The sequence below is a fragment of the Eretmochelys imbricata genome, chromosome 1 (genome assembly GCF_965152235.1).
Source record: "Eretmochelys imbricata isolate rEreImb1 chromosome 1, rEreImb1.hap1, whole genome shotgun sequence".
Lineage (NCBI taxonomy): Eukaryota > Metazoa > Chordata > Testudines > Cheloniidae > Eretmochelys > Eretmochelys imbricata.
This window is the reverse complement of record NC_135572.1, coordinates 165,212,682-165,233,722: the sequence shown is the minus strand read 5'-3', so window position 1 is coordinate 165,233,722 and position 21,041 is coordinate 165,212,682. Positions and strand designations below refer to the sequence as shown.

The following is a 21,041-nucleotide window of genomic DNA, read 5'->3' as shown; positions in this document are numbered from 1 at the left end:
TACTAACTGTTTTTTAACAATAGGAACAAAGCATTTTGAAAAAAGGATTTTAAAACAGTCTACATGCATGTCTTCTTACCTAAAGGCTTACCAACCCGACAGTAGCATAGGCAGGTCTAGTTTCTTCAAACACTCCAGCAGGTCCTGGGTGTCATTCCAGGGGTGCTGGAACAGTTTTTATAGCGGGGGTACTGAGAGTCATTGTAAGCCCTGTATATAATGGAAGCCACTTCAAGCCAGGGGGTGCTGCAGCACCCCCCATGCCCCTAGTTGCAGCACCTATGTGTCATTCTGCTTTTGCCAAACAGTTCCCCAACAACTTCCTTCTCTCTGGAGAATGAGTCCTTCTAACCCAGCCAGAGTTCCTTTGTTCTTGTCAGTTCCCATGCTTTTGGCACTGCTAGTCCAAGCAAGCTCTGTAGATATGGTGCATGTCTATGCTGCATTTGCGTGTCTGGTAAAACCAGAGGGGAAACTCTCCCCTATAAGATAACCGATAGCCTAGGACAGTGGTTCTCACACTTTTGTACTGATGACCCCTTTCACAAAGCAAGCCTCTGAGTGCGACCCCCCCCTTATAAATTAAAAACATTTTTAAAAAATATATTTAACACCATTATAAATGCTTGAGGCAAAGTGGGCTTTGGGGTGGAGGCTGATAGCTCGTGATCTCCCATGTAATAACCTTGTGACCCCATGAGGAGTCCTGACCCCCAGGTTGAAAACCCCTGGCCTAGGGCAATGTGCACTGAGCTGCAAGCCAGGAGAGCATGAATTCTGCTCTTTCACTGACTGCTGTTAATATTTCTGTTGTTAACTTCTTGTTGTTAACCAAGGCTTCATATTCCTACCTTAGAGGGAGGTAACTAATATTCACTCATTTTACAGATAAGGTAAGTGAGGAATTGCACAAGGTCACTTCAGGCTGAGAGGGAATGCTGAGACTGTCACAGTGATATGTTTACTTAAATTCTAACCATTTTAAAATTTTGCTAACTATATTTCATAACTTTCTTATTTCCAGCTCTTGCCATTACATCAAGCAAGTGAGCACAGGAATATGTTTTAATGTGAGATGTGATCTTATAAGTATCTGTACAGCGTATTTTTTATAATTCTGTTGGATATTATAGCTACTTACAGTCTCCGTTTTCCCTTCTCCATATGGGATTTGTTTCCCCACGCTACTTCCTCTTACTTCTCACATCAGCATCTAGAAACACTGTATTAACAATGTGGTTGTGGTTCTTGAGATTGCCTGTCAGCATCACTTAGTGTGTCATAAATAGTAGGATGAATGTGTTGTTCCCTGGGAATGCTGATAATCCTCTTCACCAAGTTCCAACAATCTTGAAGACACACAACTGAAACATTTATTTTAGCTTTTCTATAAATAAAGATGAAATAAAGTAATGGTGAAGGGTGAGTGTTGAACTGGTCTAAAACTATAAACCAGCCTTGATATGTGCTAAGAAAGAAACTGTTCAGTCTTTGGCAGTGTGTCCATTCCTCAGATCAGTACAGTTACTTGTTAGGAGCAGAATTCATTTATACATTGTCCTTTTCAGTTCCTTATTTCATAAATAAAGCCAAACTTTTGCTCAAATTCCAAACATTTATAAAGTCAATGAAATATTTCACCATGAATCTAAACAAGGCTCCATGTTCTTTTTACACATACGTAATTGAAATGACCATGTAAAATAAGTCTCTAGCTAGCTAATCAGTGGTATCTGCAATCAGCCAAACTTTGGCTGATTCCCTTTGTACGCTTTTTATTTGATTTTTTCATTATGTTGAGCAACACCATAAATTATGCCAGTTATTGGACTGAGAAATTGTTGTTAATGCACTGATTTATTTATTATGTTAATGGTCCATGGAAATCTGATTAGAGCCTTAAAACCACTGGGGCTGATTCACTGTTCCCCTGAACCTCTTGTATTTATTTATACCAGTACAAACAGCACGCAAAATGATTCCAAATCAGTGGACTTGATATAAATGGCTATACAAGGTGCAGGGCAGACGTGAATCAGGCCCATTGACTGTTTTGGCTCTTTTCCCATCGATAGAGCCTGATTTTGCATCATCGAGCTCAATGGTAGCAGAGTCAGGGCTACAGTTTCAAAATTTCAGTTTTTATATTTGAGTAAGATGTCAATTCATGTTTCCTCATTGGCTTGTTGTGTTGCTAATTTGCCTCCTCTAACAGTTGAACTAGGTAACTATATTAATTTATTCTAATTAATTTAGAACCATATCTGAGTGTGTTTCTTTTTTCTTTTTTCTCTTTTTGAAGCCTGAGATGGCTGCTGCACTGAAGCGCACAATAGAGGCTTTGATGGAGAGAGGAGCAGTTGTGAGGAACTTGGAAAACCTGGGAGAAAGATCACTGCCATATAAAATCTCCAAGCATAATCAAGATCACAGAAGAGGAGGGTATGGTCTATATCAGATCCCTTAAAATCCCTTCAATCTCTTAAAATGTAAACATTTATGGTGGCTGGTTTGGTCTTTTCTGTGGGTATCAGTTCAAATATGTAGGAGATGGGTAACCCGAGTAAGTATCCTATGACTATTGGCATATAACTTGTAAAGCACTATGAGTTCTAAGTATGTTTATCTTGTGCGAGTTAGTTTTTATTGTAAGTCCATCAACCACAGTGCTGCAAATAGTCTTGTTTCAAGTGTCTAAACAAGCTGTATTCTGATGGTGTGTCTATGCTACAGTTAAAAACCCTCGACTGACCCGTGCCAGCTGACTTGGGCTTGTGGGGCTCGGGCTGTTTAATTGCAGTGCAGATGTCTGGGCTCATGCTGGAGCCCAGACTCTAGGACCATGCTAGGTGGGAGGGTCCCAGAGCTCGGGCTGCAACCCGTGTCCCAACATCTACGCTGCAGTTAAACAGACCCTTAGTTTGAGCCCCGTGAGCCCAAGTCAACTGGCACAGGACAGCCGTGGATGTCTGACTGCCGTGTAGACAAACCCTGAGAGATATCTTCCACAGTAAAGACTGTGCTTCCTCCTGGATGCGTAATTTTTTTCCCCAGAAGCCAGTGATAGGACTTCAACAACAACAGAATCTATTGACTGTAAATGAAATGCCAATACTAATTGGCGGTAGTGATTTTTTTTTTTTATTCTAACATGTCTGAACTGTTAGCTGCCATATGTGCCCTGACATACAAGACAAGACATACTTGTTTCCATAATGCTATTTTTTATTAAAGAGGACTATCTGTCTGCATAATTTGAGGGAAGTATAATAATGACTCAATTATTTTGGGGATAATTTTTGCAGAATGCATTTATGTGATATACTGCATTATTATGTTGAATATAAACTCTCTTCCTGGATGCAGTGAGAATGTAATGAAGATTTCATCCTTTTGATTGCTTAACCCTGTGCTTTGCTGCTGTTAAACTATTTGAGACTACCTCTGATATGGATGCTGCTTCTCTGAAAGGATTGAGAAACGTTGCTAGGCAACGGGTATTATATAGTGGCTGCATACAGTACTCAAAATAACATTAAGATACATTTTTCTTAATATTTTTCACATAAATATGTGAAATTTGATGGCCAGCCAATATGCAAACTAACCTTTGGATAGGCTGGGTACATGCAAAGGGAAAATCACGTACACTTTGAAAGATGCATGTTTAAGCTGCATAGCCTTTCTCAACTTCTTTCCCCACGTTTCACTCACAAATTCAGTCCCACTTCAGAAGACCTTTTTATTCTCCTGTGTAAAGTCAGAGAGGTGATCTCTGCCAGTTTGAGGGGGAGAAACAAAACCAGCAAACAATTCCTCCTCTCTCCCACTCAAACAAAACCTTGAAACCTCCATGAGGTGCATATTGCTAACCAAAGCAACAGCGCTGTATGACCATCATCTTCCTCCTCCCTTCCTTCTTGGTGTTTGTAATTATCACGCACTGGCGCATTGCCTAATCCTGCAAGCCATTAGTCCAGTGTTTAGTCTCATTGTCTAAACATGAAAGTAACTGTTCACAGGATCTAGCAAATAAATTGTGGCCTCTTCAGCTCTGGGGCTGCATTTTCTGTCACTTGCCATACAGTGTTTCTGGCGCTATATACAATTGCACACAAACAGCTATATTAAAAGAACATTGAAATTGCAAAGTCAAGCACCTAGAAGTAAGGAAATAACAGAATTAAGTTTGCCTGTGCAACCTTAATTTGTCTCCTGTCTCATTCAGTGCACAGGATGGACAGTGAACACTGAATGAGCAACTATTCAGTGTTTTAAGTTTTATTCCCATTGTTCAATATATGGCCGCAGACCTGATTTACTGCACACTATCCAAACCGTTTTCTGAATGCAGAATTATTAATTTCCTTGTGGGTTTTCCCTATGGCACTCAACACTGTAGTATTTGAATGTTTCACAAATATTAATTTATCTTCACTCATCTCACAGGATGTTGTGGATGGTATTATCCCCATTTTACAAATGGGGAACTGAAACACAGATAGATTAAGGTCAAAAGTATCTACTAATTTTGGGTGTCCAATTTGAGATGCCTAGGACCTGACTTTTCAGGGTATTTGCATTATATATTCAAGCACAGCTCCCATTGACGGCAGTTGGAGCTGTGAGCGGTCAACACTTCTGCAGATCAGATCCCAGGGTTAAGTCAGGCTTCCAAAAAAATGAGGAACACACGATTAGGGACCACCTGTGAAAAAGTTTGGTTCAAGTGACAAGCCCACCATGACGTAGGAATTCTGTGGCAGAGGTAGGGATAGAATCCAACTCTCCTGGGCACTGTTCAGTTGTCTTAACCATGAGATTTCCCGTTCTCTTCCTGCAATCCCCATTCATTACACACCTTTCAACTTCTGCAACAAATGAGTCAGGGGTCCTAATAAACAGAAGCCTCCTTTACTGCACAACCCAGATTCATCCCTAGAGCAGGTCCATTCTGTGCACTGAATGAGGCAGGGGTCCTATGATATATGATCATGTAATTAAAGACTATCATAATGCATAGGCATATAAGCACAAGGAGGGACAAATTAAGGATGCACAGCAACCATAGAAGTTATCTACATGATGAGATAGTGTGCTGCAAGCCAGGGTAAGTGCGCTGCACTAGTGTGCCACATTCGAGTTGTGGCCATGGGCCTTGCTACTGTGCACTAGAAGTTCCATAGTGCGTTTTGCTCCTTATCCCAGTCTAACCCCTTCCTAGTTGCTTGTCCCATTCTCCTTGCCCAGTTATGCCTCCTCACCCAAGCTGTTTGCTAGATCTGTCTTCCCCCTCTCCTCTGCTCCTGTTGCTCCCCCTCCCCCCCCCACTGGTTCCTAGCCCCAGTCTCCTTGTCTAACCAACTCTGTCTTTCCCCCCATGAGCCAACCTGCTCATCCTTCTCACTTGTGTCACAAGCTCCCAGGGCCAGTCTCCCTTTCCCCACCCAGTTCCAAGTCCCAGTCTCCCTGCCCAGCTAGTCCCAGTCTCAATTTCTGCCTGTCTCGCCCATCCTCTAGTCCTAGTAGTCTTGTCCCAGTCTACTCCTTTCCCTCTTCCCTGTCTGACTTTTATCTCCTCTGCATTAGAGTCAGACTGTTTACTCCTCCATGCTGCGTGGATGCCAGCAGTGGGGATATTGAGCACAGAAGGAGAGACAGGCTCCCTGCCCTCAATTCGAGTACCCAGCTCTTCACCCATGTGGTCCTGAACTGGAGCATGCTCAGTGGGGCTGGTACATGTGCAATCACATGCAGGAGCTGTGAGAGGCTCCAGCATGCTCCGTGCGGATGGAGTCATCAGAGATTTTAGCTGTTGTACTCTAAGAAGTCTCTACTGAGCCAGTGCAAACAACAGTTTTTCAGACTTAACTTGGCCTCATTTGCTTGGATTTCGTGGCAAAAGGCACATCCCTGCCAAATTCACGTGCCTGCTCCAAAGCATGGGAGGCTAGAGCTGTTCAGAGAGAGGTTTCAAGAATTTTTTAACATGGACAAAACAACGTATTTTTTTTTTCTTGGTCTTGTTAGAAGTGTCTGAATGGTTTTAGCTGAAATAAAATAAATAAATAACACAAACACACACAACAACCCTCAATTTGAGGCAGACACTGAGCGTGTAAAATTTCAGCCCAAACGGTTTAAGTCTGAAAAGGTTGTGAGCAACTTAAAACAGGGTCTGTACAGTGAGTAGTGTTAGGCAACCTTAATAACAGGCAGTGCTGTTCAAGCTGTGCCTATAATAAGCGGGAGTGTGTCCCTGGATGTCCCCATGTGCTGTGATTGTTCTTCTGTAGCAGATAGAGCTGTGCTGCAGTACTCATTTGTGGTGGATTATTGATGTGCCATCAGATATTTTCTGTGTTTAAGACCTTAGGTAACTCAGGTAATTAAGCAAATTCTAGGAATAGGAAATAAAAGCCAGTTCTTTATTCACCTTTTAAAATCACTTTGTTCCCTCCCTATAACACTTGTAAAGGTATTTAATTGTTTTATTTAAAATGGTACACAGCGTGAAAACCACAGTAGTTTATCAAAATATTACAGTGAGCTAAATCTACATCCAGCAACCTGTCTTTTATTAAAAAATCTTAAATTAATCTTCCCTTTAATAGGCACTTTTTGAATGCTGTTTAACTCTTCTGTCTCATTAACTTGGTTTTAAGTGTCACAGCTCCATCTCTCATTCTGCCAAAGCTGTTTATGAAGGAAACTAAAAGGCTACTATGAGTGGCATAGGTCAGTGCTACTCAAAGTGGTGGTCTGTGGACCGGTGCCGGTCCATGAGCCATCGACTGCCGGTCTGGGCGCACATTGGAAAAAAAAATTGCCAGTCCCCCACATCAGATAGCTTGAGAAGCATTGGTGTAAGTGGTATTATGTCTAGTAAGAAGAGACGGATAGGACAGAATTCTGAATCTTTCGAAGCCTTGCGTGGCGGTTTTATGTGACTCTTGGTAAAGCTAATCGTTCAATTGATTGCTTCCCTTTGTTTCCAGATGCTTGTGGGCTTGGGATGTATGCTGAATCCACTCACCTTTGGCCTCCTGGCTGGTAAACAGTGTGAGAACTCCGACAGTAAAACATTCATAGTGTAGGCCACATTTTAGCAGAGATTTTCCATGGGAAACAGTCTCCTCCCAGTGACCATCATATGAACCACCTGCCTTCCAGTTATAGAGGCATAACGTCCCTGTGCCAGCTACGGGGAGTGTTTACATGAAAAAGTTACATTAGGAAATTATATAATGGGTTTTCGCTTGTCTCGAGTGTGTTTATTTTTTTTCTAGTAGGGTAAAACAGTAATTATACTGTCTGCTTTTGCTCTTTGCTTCAGCTCCCCCTCCTACCCATTTTGTTTTTCTCAATTGGAAATATTGTAGAGAGCCAGCACAGGGCGACCCTGCCAGCTCTGAACAATCCCACCAAAAAGTGCTCTATGGTCCACAGACCATAGTTGGAGCCCTCTCTGTTTTACTGAATATTCTTTTTCCATCTAGTTCATTACATTTTAAAATACGGGTAAAATATTCATGTGCAATAATAAAGCTGGGTTTGACTGAGAAACATGGCACAAAATCATACAGTATAATATACATGACAAGCAGCTAAGGTACTTAGCCAGGTTAATGTAATGCCTTTACTAAATGGAGAGGAGTCAAACAGGAAAATATTCAGAGGTTAATTGTAGGGCAGTTGTTTGTTGTGTGGATCCATAGTGCTACCATGCCACTCTTCAGAGAATGCTGTTGGTATATGAGGGGCAAACGAGTATTTTAAGAATACCCAGGGGCGTTGCCAGGTAATGGGAATTTTACAGCCAACTGATCTCTACTTATTTCAATGTTTTGATTTTTCAAAGCCCATAAGGGATTTAGACACACAATTGCCATTAAACTTAATGGAAGTTGGGTGTCTAAATCCCCTAGGCAGCTTTGAAGATCTCAGCAGAAGTGTAAAGTTACCTTGATCTTAGTAAGCAAACTGTATTTACTGTGAAAGAGTATATTGATGGTGGGGGCAACACTTGAACTGGTACAAATTCAGGGCTGTGTCTTCCTCTTAAATTTACCTCTGTGCAATCTGCTGTGTCCTTGAAAAACATCTCTTGTGCAAACACTGTATCAGTAATAGTTTTCCCAGGAACTTGGGTGGTGTTTACCTTTATGTTTCAGGGTATAACTGAGCCTTTAAGTTTAAGTAATTGTGAGAAGATGGCTAGCAATTCATATTCGTGTATATTTTGAGAGCTAGATGTATAAAATGTATCCTGAACAGAAAAACAGCTCTTTTGTAGCCCATGTGGTGGGTGAAATATTGCTTACCTTTCCTAAATACCATTTCTTAAATTTAGGAATAGTTGCAGCTTTCTGTATTCCTTTTTGTTTTTAATCATATAACTTTCTAATCACTTACAGTATCTGACCTTTATGATAAAGATATGTCATTGGGGGGCCAAAATTATACATAAGGTGAAATCCTGGCTTCATCGAAGACCATGGGACTTCTGCATTGACTTCAATAGGAACAAAATTTCACTCTTAATACCTGTAATTTCTGTTACTGTATGTTTTCCCCCTAATGTTTGGTGGGTTTTTTTAGGCAAATTATGGCTTTTTAAAAAAAAGAATTAAAATTTGCTTGTCCAAAGGATAAACATCAGCTCTGAACTGCTGGAAGCATGTGAGCTCTTAGTACGCTTTAAACATTACAAAAACTATAAATTTCTATGTGCGTGTTGGGGTAAATTTAGGAAAAAATTTGACTAAATCATTGCTGTATTGGTGTTTTAATGTAAAACTGGAGGACACTACTAATATTTTAAACCCATGGTATTGTTTATGCTAGAGAGCCAGTACATGTTGATTTGAGCACAGGAATAGGAGCCAGGAATCCAGAGTTTTAGAATCCTGCCTCTGACCCTGTATCTCTCTGTGTCCTAGAGAAGGTCAGATTTGTTAGTAGAGATGTTTTTTGTGAAACAGCACTGAACATTTTAAATTCAGTTTATCGCTGTGTAACAGAAAGGTTGGGTCCAATAAAGATCTTGCCTCACCCACCATGTTTGTTTGTTTTTTCTATAATCTGTTTGGAATTCAGTAGCTTTCTTAGCTCTGTCCACACACTCTCTGTAGAATTCATTTCATTTATTTGTGCGTTCCGCTGCAAACTATGCATAATTTTGGATATTCATAATAGATACCATGTGCCATTTGCCAGCTTTTTTCACCTTGTTGTTTTCTTCCTTTTCAGGTTTAATTTTGAAAAGGTAGCAGTCCTCATTTATTTGCCCACATGCCACTCAATCTTTTTTTGTTTTGATGTTTATTCCTACATGTCTCATCAGCCTATTTGTTTTCTGACACAGCAAATTCAGATTTTGCTTTTCTTGCTATATTGGCGCTCAGATACCATGGTTATGATTGGGTATAAGAAATGGAATTGAACACCTAATAGAACCCAGGACTAGAAGTCAGGAAACTTAGGTTGTATTTCTTGCTCTGCTGTTGATTCACTGTGTGACACTGGGAATATCATATGGACTGCCTTCTGGGAAGAGGATTTCAGCTTGAATAGCTCACCTGAGCTTTGGGGAGCTCCTTATAGTGGATCTGCTCCATAGCTGTTACTCCAGCCTCCTGAAGTAGTGTGACTAGCCTCTCTACCCCCTAGCATCCTCTCTTCTGTGGAGGAAGGACTACAGGATACACACAGCAGTGGGTGGCTCTGTCCCCTCCTCAGGGGATAGGATTTGCTCCTTTCATGTCTCTGTACCTCAATTTCCCAATGTGTAAACTGGGGATAATTCCTCAGAGGAGTTTTTTAACAATTTCAGTGTTCTTGAAGTGGCTCAGATATTAGAAGCATTATTGTGCAAATGCCAGGTAGTGTGTTGTTCAGGGTTTCCTGCTTCTGAGTACTGTGTATTTTGAGGCTAGGTGCTGTCCTTGTACAACTTATTTTTAAACAGGCAGCTTATTACAGAACAGTATTTCCATTTGAGAGAGAGGGGTTGAATCCTTATTCACTAACCCATACCATCTGGATGTAATTTTATTTATTCTGATTTATAAGAGTAAAAATAATGAGTGTCCATCAGAATTCTCTGGGAGCCTTTACAATGTTTAAAATCCAGAGGGACAAAAAACAAACCTATAATGTGACCACAGGCCTCAGTGGGGTGCTAATGCTAACGTCTAACAATGGTATTTCAAATGTCAAAATTAACTATTTCAATTAGGTTAGTTTTGGCAGAAACATCCAGTAACTCTCATTATAATGTCACCCCTCTTGTCCTCCACTCTGAATCCCGATGGACATTCCCATCCTACCTGTAGATTAGAGCCTGCACTCTCTCCGACCCCCTCAACCTCTCCATTACGGAAGCTTACTTAGGGCATGCCACGGCAGCGCTTTAACATGGCTGTGTAGTTGCAGCGTTCGGGGGGGGGGGGTGTTTTTTCACACCCCTGAGTGAGAAAGTTGCAGCACTGTAAAGTGTCAGTGTAGACAAGCCCCAAGATTTAAAGCTCCTAAAGAAAAGAGGAGTCCTAAAGCATGAGGGCTAACCATATCTAACATTCTCTCCTTTGCAGCATGTGGAAACTTTTTTGGGTAGCTAACCAGATTGCTGACCACTCAACCTCTTTCAGTTCTTCCCTTTCTCTCTGCTCTCAATCACAGTACACTAGGCTGAGAGCTATGTCCCAAGAAGATTTAAAAGCAAGCTTTGATCTAGGAGCTTCTCATGTGTCATCTAAGTCAAAGTACCCATTTGAAAACAGAGATGTGGGTAATTTTTGGGCTAAAGGTTGAAATAATTCTTGGCCTGGATATATAAGAAATGAAATCTCGCTACTTTAAGGTGCAAAAGGAGACCCCCTTCCTTTGATAGCACTGACATTTCAGCAGATAAAGGTTCTGCTGTCCTGTATTTAAATTACCCTTCTATTTACCGTAGAACAGGGTTACAAAAATAACTGGTCTCACAGTGAATCAGAGTGGAATTTTCCTGTCTTTCTCCCTGATGACTTTGCTAACTCCTAGAGAGTTGAAACTCCCATTTTCCAGCTGTGCGTGCAAAAAGAGACTGTTTATCTCCTATATTCCATGTTATCCTCCTCCCAGCCTTGCTGGGGTTTTATTTTGGTCACCTGACAAAGAGTAGCTGCAATATTTGTGTGTCCACAGCTGACTGCTTTAAACGAAGAAAAACGTGAGGCTGCTGTGTGCGATTGAACTATAGGTTTAAATACCTACATCTGTATTCAGATACACATCTCTGACTAGCTACCTTTGTCTTTATGGGCAGGGTTCCAGATCAGCTCGTGAATCGCAGCAGCCTAACATGGTTTTGTTTTGTTTTGTTTTTTGTTTAAGCACAATTAAATTAATGGAAACAAAAGGCAAAAAGACTTGTTATCCCCTCCCCCCCCCCCGCCCCGTTTATAGATCAGAGCAATTACTGCTTTCTTACGCTGAAGGAAGGATGGTTGGTATTGTTTCTAAATTGCATTCTCCCAACTGCTGCATTTTTGTGTCTTCAGCTAAAATATCTACTCTGTGAAAAAGACACAGACGTGCTGGAGCAGCTCATCCTTCCCATCCCCCACTTCTCCTTCGTTTATCAACAGTGCGTCAGTGGAAATTTCCACTGTCTGCTTATGTGTGAGAGACCACAAAGCAGTAAACCTGCCTTTGGGAGAAAAGCTATTGCAGTTTTAGGAGCACAGTAAAAAGCAGCACACAACTTGCATTTAGAAATGGAATGAAATTCTGTAAAAGCAAAGCCAAAATAGCATGGAAAAGTGGGGCGGTTCATGAATGAATGTTGTTGCTAACTGCTAAAGAGCATGCAAACGTTGATGTAGTACGATCTATTAGAACTTGCTTTCCTTTCCTTTTTGGTTGGAACTATGAAAGGATTTCAGGGTCCTGCATCTTTGCTGTGGTAGTCAATATCTTAACTGAAAATAGGATTTTCCTTCCTTGACCATGCACATCCTTTGGGAAACGTTAGAGTTGTAATTTATTCCACTATTGTTAGGCTTTACCCATTGTTTTTTTATATAAAGTCTAAAGTATGTGACTTCTCTTACTCACTGGAGATAAGACAGTATTAAGGCATTTCTGTTTTTCCAGATGTATTGGGCCCAATCCTGCTCCCCATTGAAGTCCCTGAGACTTTGCAATTAGGCCTCATTGTAGCATTCATGAGAGGAGTAGTTTCACATAACTAGTCCCATTGAAGTCATGGGGTGTAAATTGTCATAGTTTCACCTGACCTTATACACTGAGGATCTGCCCCAAGGGGACTAGTTGCTTCAGTACAGACTACAGGATTGGGTCCCTTAAGTAGTATCATGGGAGATTTTGCCATTCAAGCCTAATACAGGGAAATTAAGTACTTTAATTTAGTTTTCCAAATTGTAGCACTTCTGCTACAAAAGGTTATTAGTGTCCATTGCTGCACATTCATTTAGGGGCTGGGAATGCTCAGTTAAGGAAATCCTCCTTTATTGTTTTCTCCTTGTGTGCAGCATTCACCTCTGTGCAGCAGGCCAGCGTAAGACCTTTGCACCACTTATGTCCCACCTTTACCCTTAAAAGTGGCGTATAGGATATGTCTACACTGCAGCAGGGAGCGAGCATCCCAGCACAAGTAGAGAGACTTGTGTTAGCTCTGCTCGAGCTAGCATGCTAGCCGTAACAGTGCGGACAATGCAACACGCAGCTACTCGAGTTCAAGGCTGCCCGAACCCCAGGGTCCAATCTCAGGTGACTACCCCAAACCACTTATCTGCACTGCAACCTCCAAACTGCTATTTTTAGCGCACTAGCTTGAGCAGAGCTAACATGCCTCTATCTACCTGGGCTGGGAGGTTCGCTCCCAGTTGCAGTGTAGGCAGACCCATAGGCTTTGTGCTGCCCCTCCGTAGTGGGGGAATTTTGTTCTCTCTCTGTGTGAAATACCTGGTGATGGTCATGGGACTTCCTCTCGCAGGTATTTAGATTGGAGGAGTTTGTTTTCCTCATATGTCATAATATGGAAAACGTAAAGAACTTTTTGTTGTTGACACATTCTCTGCACTCTGTGTTCTGATGTATATGTAGGCCCAGTTTCTCATCTTGGGTGCCTGGCACTTGTTGCATAGCTCAACACTTTTGTGAGTGTGCTGTGATGCATTGTATGCACCTGAAATTAGATTACATTAGAATCTGGCCCTTACTGTGGGGAAAAAGTACTACATGTCAGATATAATTTCCAAGTAAAACTAGCTGGTACACTTGGCCTCTGTTTGTTTTGAGTATGGATTGTTCTGGGTTTTATGTAGGGCCCTACCAAATTCCCAGTCCATTTTGGTCAATTTCACAGTCATAGGATTTTAACAATCGTAAATGTCATCATTTCAGGTATTTAAATCTGAAATTTCATGGTGTTGTAATTGTAGGGGTCCTGACCAAGAAAGAAGGTGTGTGTGGGGGGTGGAGGGGGGGAGGGGGGGTCACAAGGTTATTGCAGTGGGGGTTGTGGTACTGCTACCTTTGCTTCCGTGCTGCTGCTGGGCGACCAGAGAGCAGTGACTGCTGGCCAGGATCCCAGCTCTGAAGGCAGAGCTGCTGGCAGCAGCAGTGCAAAGATAAGGATGGCCTGGTGTGGTACTGCCACCCTTACCTCTGCACTGCTGCCTGCAGAGCTGGGTCCACAGTCAGCAACTGCCGCTCTCCAGCCACCCACCTCTGAAGGCAGCAGCGCAGCAGTAAGGGGGGCCTGGTATGGTATGGTATTGCTGGCGGGGCGCTGCCTTCAGAGCTGGGTGCCCACCCAACAGCCACTGCTCTCTGGCTGCCCAGCTCTGAAGACAGCAAAGTAGTAAGGGTGGAAATACTGTAACCCCCCTACGATAACCTTGCAAACCCCCCCCCCCCCCCGCAACTCCCTTTTGGGCTAGAACCCCCAATTTGAGAAATGCTGGTCTCTCCCATGAAATCTGTATAGTATAGAGTAAAAGCACACAAAAGACCAGATTTCACGGTCCGTGACGTGTTTTTCATGGCCGTAAATTTGGTAAGGCCCTAATTATATGTGAAGAAGATATGGTTCCCCTTTGTGGCTGACTCGTTTTTGCATTCTACTGAGGTATACTTCAGAGAGAGCAGTTGTCTTTACTCACATAGCTTTAATAAATGCGACTGTACAGAAGTTTTAAAACAAAAAGCTAAATGGGAATTATTGTGCGGTCTACTGTATCTTTAATGAATGCTGCAGTTGGAAACTGTCTACTCACTGTAATCGTCTAATCTTTAATAGGACTTCTGAGAGACAGCTGAGACTTCCTTTGTACTGTACTGTAGTTAAAGCCTTACCAAAAGCAAGCTGATGGATTAAAAATCCCCACAACTACAAGTTTATTTACAATGCCAAATTGCCATCTATTTCTTATCTTTCAACATGAATATGCTGGCTGCAGTAAAATCACTCAAAATATGCAAGAGCCGTGGACCTCGCTCTCTGAAAAAATTTGAGGATATGGGAATTATATGAGGATTTATTTCTGAACACCGAAATACAATATCCAGTTGTAGTCTCTCCTCCAAAATGGGACTAGCATATGTTTGGAAGAGCAATAGACCTTACCATTCGCTCTATCCCACTGGAGTTTAAAAAGATTCCTTCAAAATGAAAAGTGAATTAATAGAACAGGATCCAATGCGTGAGTTACTTGACTTGAGTGACTGCAGAAGTGACATAGGGGCCTTAAATAGAAATGGAGCGTCCTCAGTTTTCAGAAGTTAAAACATGTCACTAATGAATACATGCTCATTTGGGCTAGCTCCAGTTCGCTCGCTCTCCTCCCTCCCTACTTCCTGCTGCTATTTTAAACTTCCACTCACTTATAAAGTAGTATTGGGATGGATGAAATATTGCCCATATGATATATAAGCTTTAGATGTTTGACACTGACATCTGTTCGTGAGTCCATTCTCCACATGGCAAGGATCCCTGAGGAGAAATGCATTGAATTCAAGGAGGGAAAGTGTACATTTTTTTTAACTCAAATAAATATGCAACTTCTAAATGGTGTGAAAAATACTATGTATGTAAATGTATGGAGTAAGTAAAGGCAGACCCCTGTTTCCAGTTTGAGTGCACAGACAAGAAATGGTGCCCTGTGAATAGGAAAGATGCCCACTTCCATTGTTTTCGGTTGTGTAGCTCCATATAAATTGACTTACCTGTGTTTTAAATCCATAATGTTACTGAGCTTTGTTTTAAAAACAGTTCAAAAAAACAAAATATAAGGTATTCCTCGTAGATAATTGGGAGTTTGATTTTACAATTCCAACAGAATGACGGTATGAATAAAAGCTTTTGCAGTGCATATATCTTATTTTATTGTATCTGTGTGTGTTTTCCATTACAGGTATTTTTTGGTAGACTTTGATGGCCCACCTACGATTGTTTCAACGATGATGAACCATTTAGGACGTGATGTTGATGTAATTAGACCTACTTTTTTAAAGCATCCAGTATCAAAGACAGAAGAATGTGGTGGCATAATCCCAGTCAACTATGAAGATAAACTATATAGCAAGAAAAAATGAGTATCCAAAAGACCATATCTGAAACCTTTTTATTTTAGCCCTGCTTTCGGATACAACTGTGGTCATAATTTTTGTCTACGTACAGAGTCATCTATTGTAGTCATATGGCATCTGGAGTTAATGTAACCTTTAGCTTTCTTTTTTGTTGTTAATTAAATAGTTAATTTGTATTCTTATGTTAATAGTTGATGACTAGTCTAAAAATTGATTTGCTTTCCTCGTAAAGCATTACATCTGATGAAGTTCTGTCTACCCATCAGGAGACTAAAAATAGCAATTTTTTTTCCAGTGAGATTACTTCAGACTTTGTACACAGTAGATTAAGAAAGCTCTGTTCGACAATGTATACTGTATAGCGGTATGATTTTTTTTATTTTAAACAAGATAATAAAGGTGATTTGAAATAAGCTTTGTTTATTGTTGAAGACTATAAAAGGTGCAGGGAAATGTTACACTTATACCCTGCCATAAGGCATTCTAACCTACTCTTCTGAATATAATCACAGGGGGTTGGTCTAAGTACAAATAAACACTCTCTATGGAAGAAGGTAGATACTTCCAGATGGCAGTTCCGAGAATGACTGGACTAGTGTGAGCAGAAAAATGCAAGATATTGTCCGTTGTTTTACTATAAGATGGAGCCACCTGACACTTTACATTTAGAAACATTTCAAACAAAATAAACTAATTTTTTGGCTTTCCCCTATTCCTGTACTGATGGAGAAAACGGGGAGACATGGTAGGTATTACCACTAGAGTATTACCTGCTGGGGGTCCTCTATGACTGTTAGATCCCTGAGGAAATCCCCATTTCTTCCTCCCCCCAATTACCCTGTCCTTTCATTGCATCCACCATCTTTCCCATCAAGGAGACAAGCTGTGGTTTCCTTCTAAAGTCCATAAACACTGTTGCTGACTTAGCTAGAGAGGACACTCCCCAACTGGGCATGCTGCATCTGGAAACCCTCCTCCTCCTCCCCTTCCCCCCCCCCCCCCCCCCCGGCAACCCTTGCTGAACTGGAGATCAAGAGACCAACCCAGGAACTGAACTCTGATTCCCACAGGAATTCCGAGGGGTTTGTTAGTGATATTGCTCTGCAAGTGCTCTTCTATAAGGAAAGAACAAATTTGTTATCTTGCTCCCGGAGTCTGTAGAGTTTCACTTTTTCAAAGGTGATGCTGTAGCCATAAGAAGTTTGATTAAAAATGGTGAAAGATAAGAACAAATTCTCCTTTTATTTTAAAAAAAAAAAAAAAAGTGACCAGCAAAAGGGGAGAAAAAGTCATCATCCCACTATTCTCCCCACAACCACAGATTCCTACAACAATGACAAGAATGTCTAATCTAAAATAAGGCAGAATCTCCTTCATACAGCCACCTTTTCAAACTATTCAACCCTTTGCACATCCAAGAAACCAAAAAGGGAACACAAATAAGGAGATCCCTTCCTGTCCTATCGTGTCCAGTCCCTGTTATCATAGGCAACCATTCCATGTAATCCCATTTATAAATTTGAGTTCCATCTTAAAACTAGGTAGCTTGTTTGTCTCCACTACACTATACTCAGCTGTGAACACACTTTAACTTTCTTTGGCAGGTCACTATCAAATGTTCCTTGCTGTAGAATTTTTTTTTTATTTATTTAAACAATGCATCGGTTTGGATCTGGTTTAATGAAGCTTTCCCTTAGGCTGGGATCTTGTGTTCTGTGTTTCGTCGTAACAAAAAAGGCAATTGCAAGTTTCCAACCTTGCAAAATGGGGCAGAGAAGAATGCCAATAGAGCCAGTATGTATATAAACGTAGAAAGGTTGCTTTTATCCTCTTGCCTTTTGAGAGTATAGTGTAGAAATCTAAAATCTGATTTCTTACTAGTTTTTGTTTCAATCCCTAGCTTTTAGGTACATGTTCAAAAAGAATACCCAGGTATTTATTGGATGAGTGGTTAATATTAAGTGCATGCATAAGCCATGGTAGGGTTGGGGCCTCAGAAAGGTCAGACTTTTGTACCTCTTCCTTTTGGAAGGCCCGATCCCGCTCTCATAAAATCAATGGCAGAACTCTCAGGGATTCCAAGAAGAACTGGGGGATTGGGACCCAAAGCAACTGGATAGTGGAAATATCTCAAGGCTCTTTGGGAGACAGTATGTAGACTATCCCAATATTAAGGGGAAAGGTGACCATTATGCCACAAAACAAGGTTTAAGGAGATGTTCAAGATATTACTGTCTAATGTGCTCCTTTCAACTACCACTAGTCCCTGCAGCTATAAAAAGGATTGATTTAAAAATCCTATTACTCTTCAGAATAGAAATATGACCATAAACCTACAATACCAAGCAAAGGCAAACTTTTTCTGGCCCCATGCATGCCTAAATAAGCGTTTGTGCTTTATTAATCACAGGCTTTGTGTGTAAACAGTCAACTAATTAAAAAGCTGGTTCACAACAGTATGTACCCATTTCTTCATAATTGATGCTTTCCAGTATGAACATTATGGTTTTTTGGGTTACAAATATAGCTCAACCCAGCTTGTGATCCAGACCTGTAGTTAGTTATTCTGGGAAGCTAGTATGTAACTGGAACCTTTGGAGTGGACGTTCACGTACACCAAAAAAATCGCTTACACTCAGGTAATTATGGTTTTCAGCAAATTGACCAATGAGTCTGCCATATGAGAAACTTGGATAGTAACTCAACCCTGAGTGAACATAAATGTCCACTTGTAGTGTCAGGGAAATCTTAGCCTTCTGGTTATAAATTTGGGTACAGTGTCAGTTGCCTTTTGTGATAGTTGAATGTTTATTCATCTCAATGAGCTGTGAGAGACTCTTGATCTTCAGGAATACAATTTCAAGAGTGTAGAGTAAGCTGGATAGCTGACAGAATCAGTACTGCCAAACCACTTCCAAATCATTAAAATGCCAAAAATCATTGGTATGTTTAAAAAAATAATTAAACTTTATTAACTAGAGAAACAGATGTTGAAATTATTTATAGCCTTCCTCAGCTTGTGCTCTCCAGGCTTAAAGGGAAGTAGTTTTATACTCCTAGAAATAATAATTTACTTATATAGTCCCTGTCATCTGAGAATCTTGGAGCACTACACTGAGGTGGCTAAGTATTAAAATGCTGATTGACAGCTCTTCCATCAGCTCAGCAGTGGTTCCCATTGGCTATCTTAAAGTCAGATAACAAGTATGCATATATGGTTCCAGGGAGCAGACCCTAGGTCCCCTTGTTCTGTCTTAAATTGCTTCCTTGCTTCTTTGCTGACATTCGCTCTCACTCACGCATCCTCTCACTCACACATCCACCCACTCCCTGAATCTTGCATCTCTGGGAGTTCCTTCAGCACCATGGCTTAAGGCCAAGTTTTCAAAGGGGCCTCACCACAGCCTCCGCTTTTGCACCTGTAAGTTTGTGTATGCAGTGATTTAGTTCTGTAGAGCCAGAATCATGCATTTTCCTAGCATCAGACTGGCCTGTACAAATTCTGTTTGGTGGTGGTGTGAACTTAAAGGCTTTTGATCCTCAGTGCCAGCAGAACAACATTATTTTGGAGATTAATTAAGCATTTTAAAGGGATTATCATGCTCCCATGCTCCCAACCACTCTTCTGCTTAAAAGGAACAAAATGTCAAGTGTCAAAGCTGTTGCCTGAGTTGGTTGTGACAAAAGCACATGGATACAAAAATTTTGTACTGTTTCAAAAGTCTTCCAAGGAATAATTAAAATGACCACTTTTACACATTTTACTATGTATAAATGTGCGTTTTGCTGCTGGAGTCTGTGTAGTCCAGAGTCTTAGGTATCATCTATCATTGGTGATATGAAGTGATGCAGTAGTCCCAGGATAGTGAAGGGGTGTTAACGGGCCACTTCACCTTGAATGGTCCCTTGAAATATGTGTTAACTAGACATATTGTTAACTAACAATCTGTTCCACCTTGTCTTTAGCTGTGATGCTCGTTTCCCAGACCTGAAGAAGGGCTCTGTGTCAGGGCTTGTCTACACTAGAAACGTAAGTCAACCGATGTTAGGTCAACTTTTCTGTGGTGGTTCATGTCCACTCTACCCTCCTTGGGTCGGTGGTGCACAGTCTCACTAGAAATGCTTCCAGTGACTTAAGAGGAAGCAGCATGGGGGCTGAGAGCCTGGGTCTCAGCTCCCCGCCAGGAGCCTGGCTGCCTCCCCCTGCGCTGTCAGATCCCTGCTGCCAGGAGCTTGGCTGTCCCCTGGGCTCCCCACTCCCCACCATCAGGAGCCTGGCTGCCTCCCAAGCTCCCTGCTGCAGCCAGGTTCCCAGCTGTGAGCTCTGTGCTCTGAATCCAGGCGGCTCTCGGGAGCCTCGGTGCAGCCACTGGGCTCCTGGCAGGAAGTGAGGAGCGGAAACCTCTGGGCAGCTGGTGGGAGGGTTTGGGCAGCCGCTAGGCTGTGCCTGCCGAGCTTCCCACTCCCAGCTCTGAGCCAGGCTGAGCTCTCTGTTCCCTGTGGGGAGCCCAGCGGCTGCCCAAGGCTCTCGGCTCCCCACTGGGAGCCCGGGAGCTGCCTGGACTCCAGGTGTGGAGCCCTCTGCCGGGAGTCCAGATGTGTCAGGGAGCCAGGGGGAGCAGCTGGACTCTTGGCAGTGGGGAGCCAGGAACCTCCAGGCAGCTGCCCAGCTGGCAGTGGGGAGTCTGGGCAGCAGCTGGACTGGGAGCTGGGAGCCGGGGGGCAGCCATGCTATGAGGAGGGAGTGGGGTGGGCGCAGCCCAGCTTGGAGTTGGGAGCCCAGGGGGCCATGAGGCTCTAGCTAGAGCCCCCCAACCAGCCCAGTGACAGCCCTGCTTTTGTGTCAGTTTCATGGCTCCAGCTGTGAAATTGACAAGAATGACAGCTAACAGCTGTTATAAGTAACCCAGTGTCCACACACACATTGTGTCGCCCTAACTACACCGACATAAACTCTACACCCCTTGTGGAGATGGAGTTGTTATGTCAGTGTAGTAGGGCACTTACATCGGCGGGAGCAAGGCTGTAGTGTATACACTGACATAATTTGGTAAGCTGCCTTATGTTGACCTAACTCTGTGATGTAGATGAAGCCTAAGCTTGAAAGCTGGTCACTCTCACCAACAGAAGTTGGTCCAATAAAATATATTACCTCACCCACCTTGTCCCTGGCATTGGTGATGTCAGTTTTCTTGTCACAAGTTTCTAACCTTCTGTTTTGAAAAAAGCCTTCTAAATTTAAAGCCATCCTTTAGAAGCATAGTTTGTCAAAGAGATTTTTCCTGAGAATTCATCAGTCATCAATATTAATATCCTGCTGCCCTCCCACTCCATCTTAGAATGGCCAAGCATTTTCATTATTGCCATCCCTAAACAGTTTTTAAAAAATGATGCCAGGCTCCTAAATAGCATTAGTTTGGCTTAAAAAATCATGAGGTTTT

At 42.0% G+C, this 21,041-nt stretch overlaps 1 protein-coding gene across 1 annotated transcript in view; it reads left to right on the top strand.

Moving 5' to 3' along the window:
• Nucleotides 1–16,007, top strand: part of MRPS6 (mitochondrial ribosomal protein S6) — a 75,699-nt gene extending 59,692 nt beyond the window's left edge. The window contains exons 2-3 of the mRNA XM_077818890.1: nucleotides 2,303–2,442; nucleotides 15,426–16,007. Of these exons, the coding sequence (XP_077675016.1) occupies nucleotides 2,303–2,442; nucleotides 15,426–15,606 (321 nt within the window). The 3' untranslated portion in view covers nucleotides 15,607–16,007. The remainder of the gene's footprint in view (nucleotides 1–2,302; nucleotides 2,443–15,425) is intronic.
• Nucleotides 16,008–21,041: the final 5,034 nt, after the last annotated feature.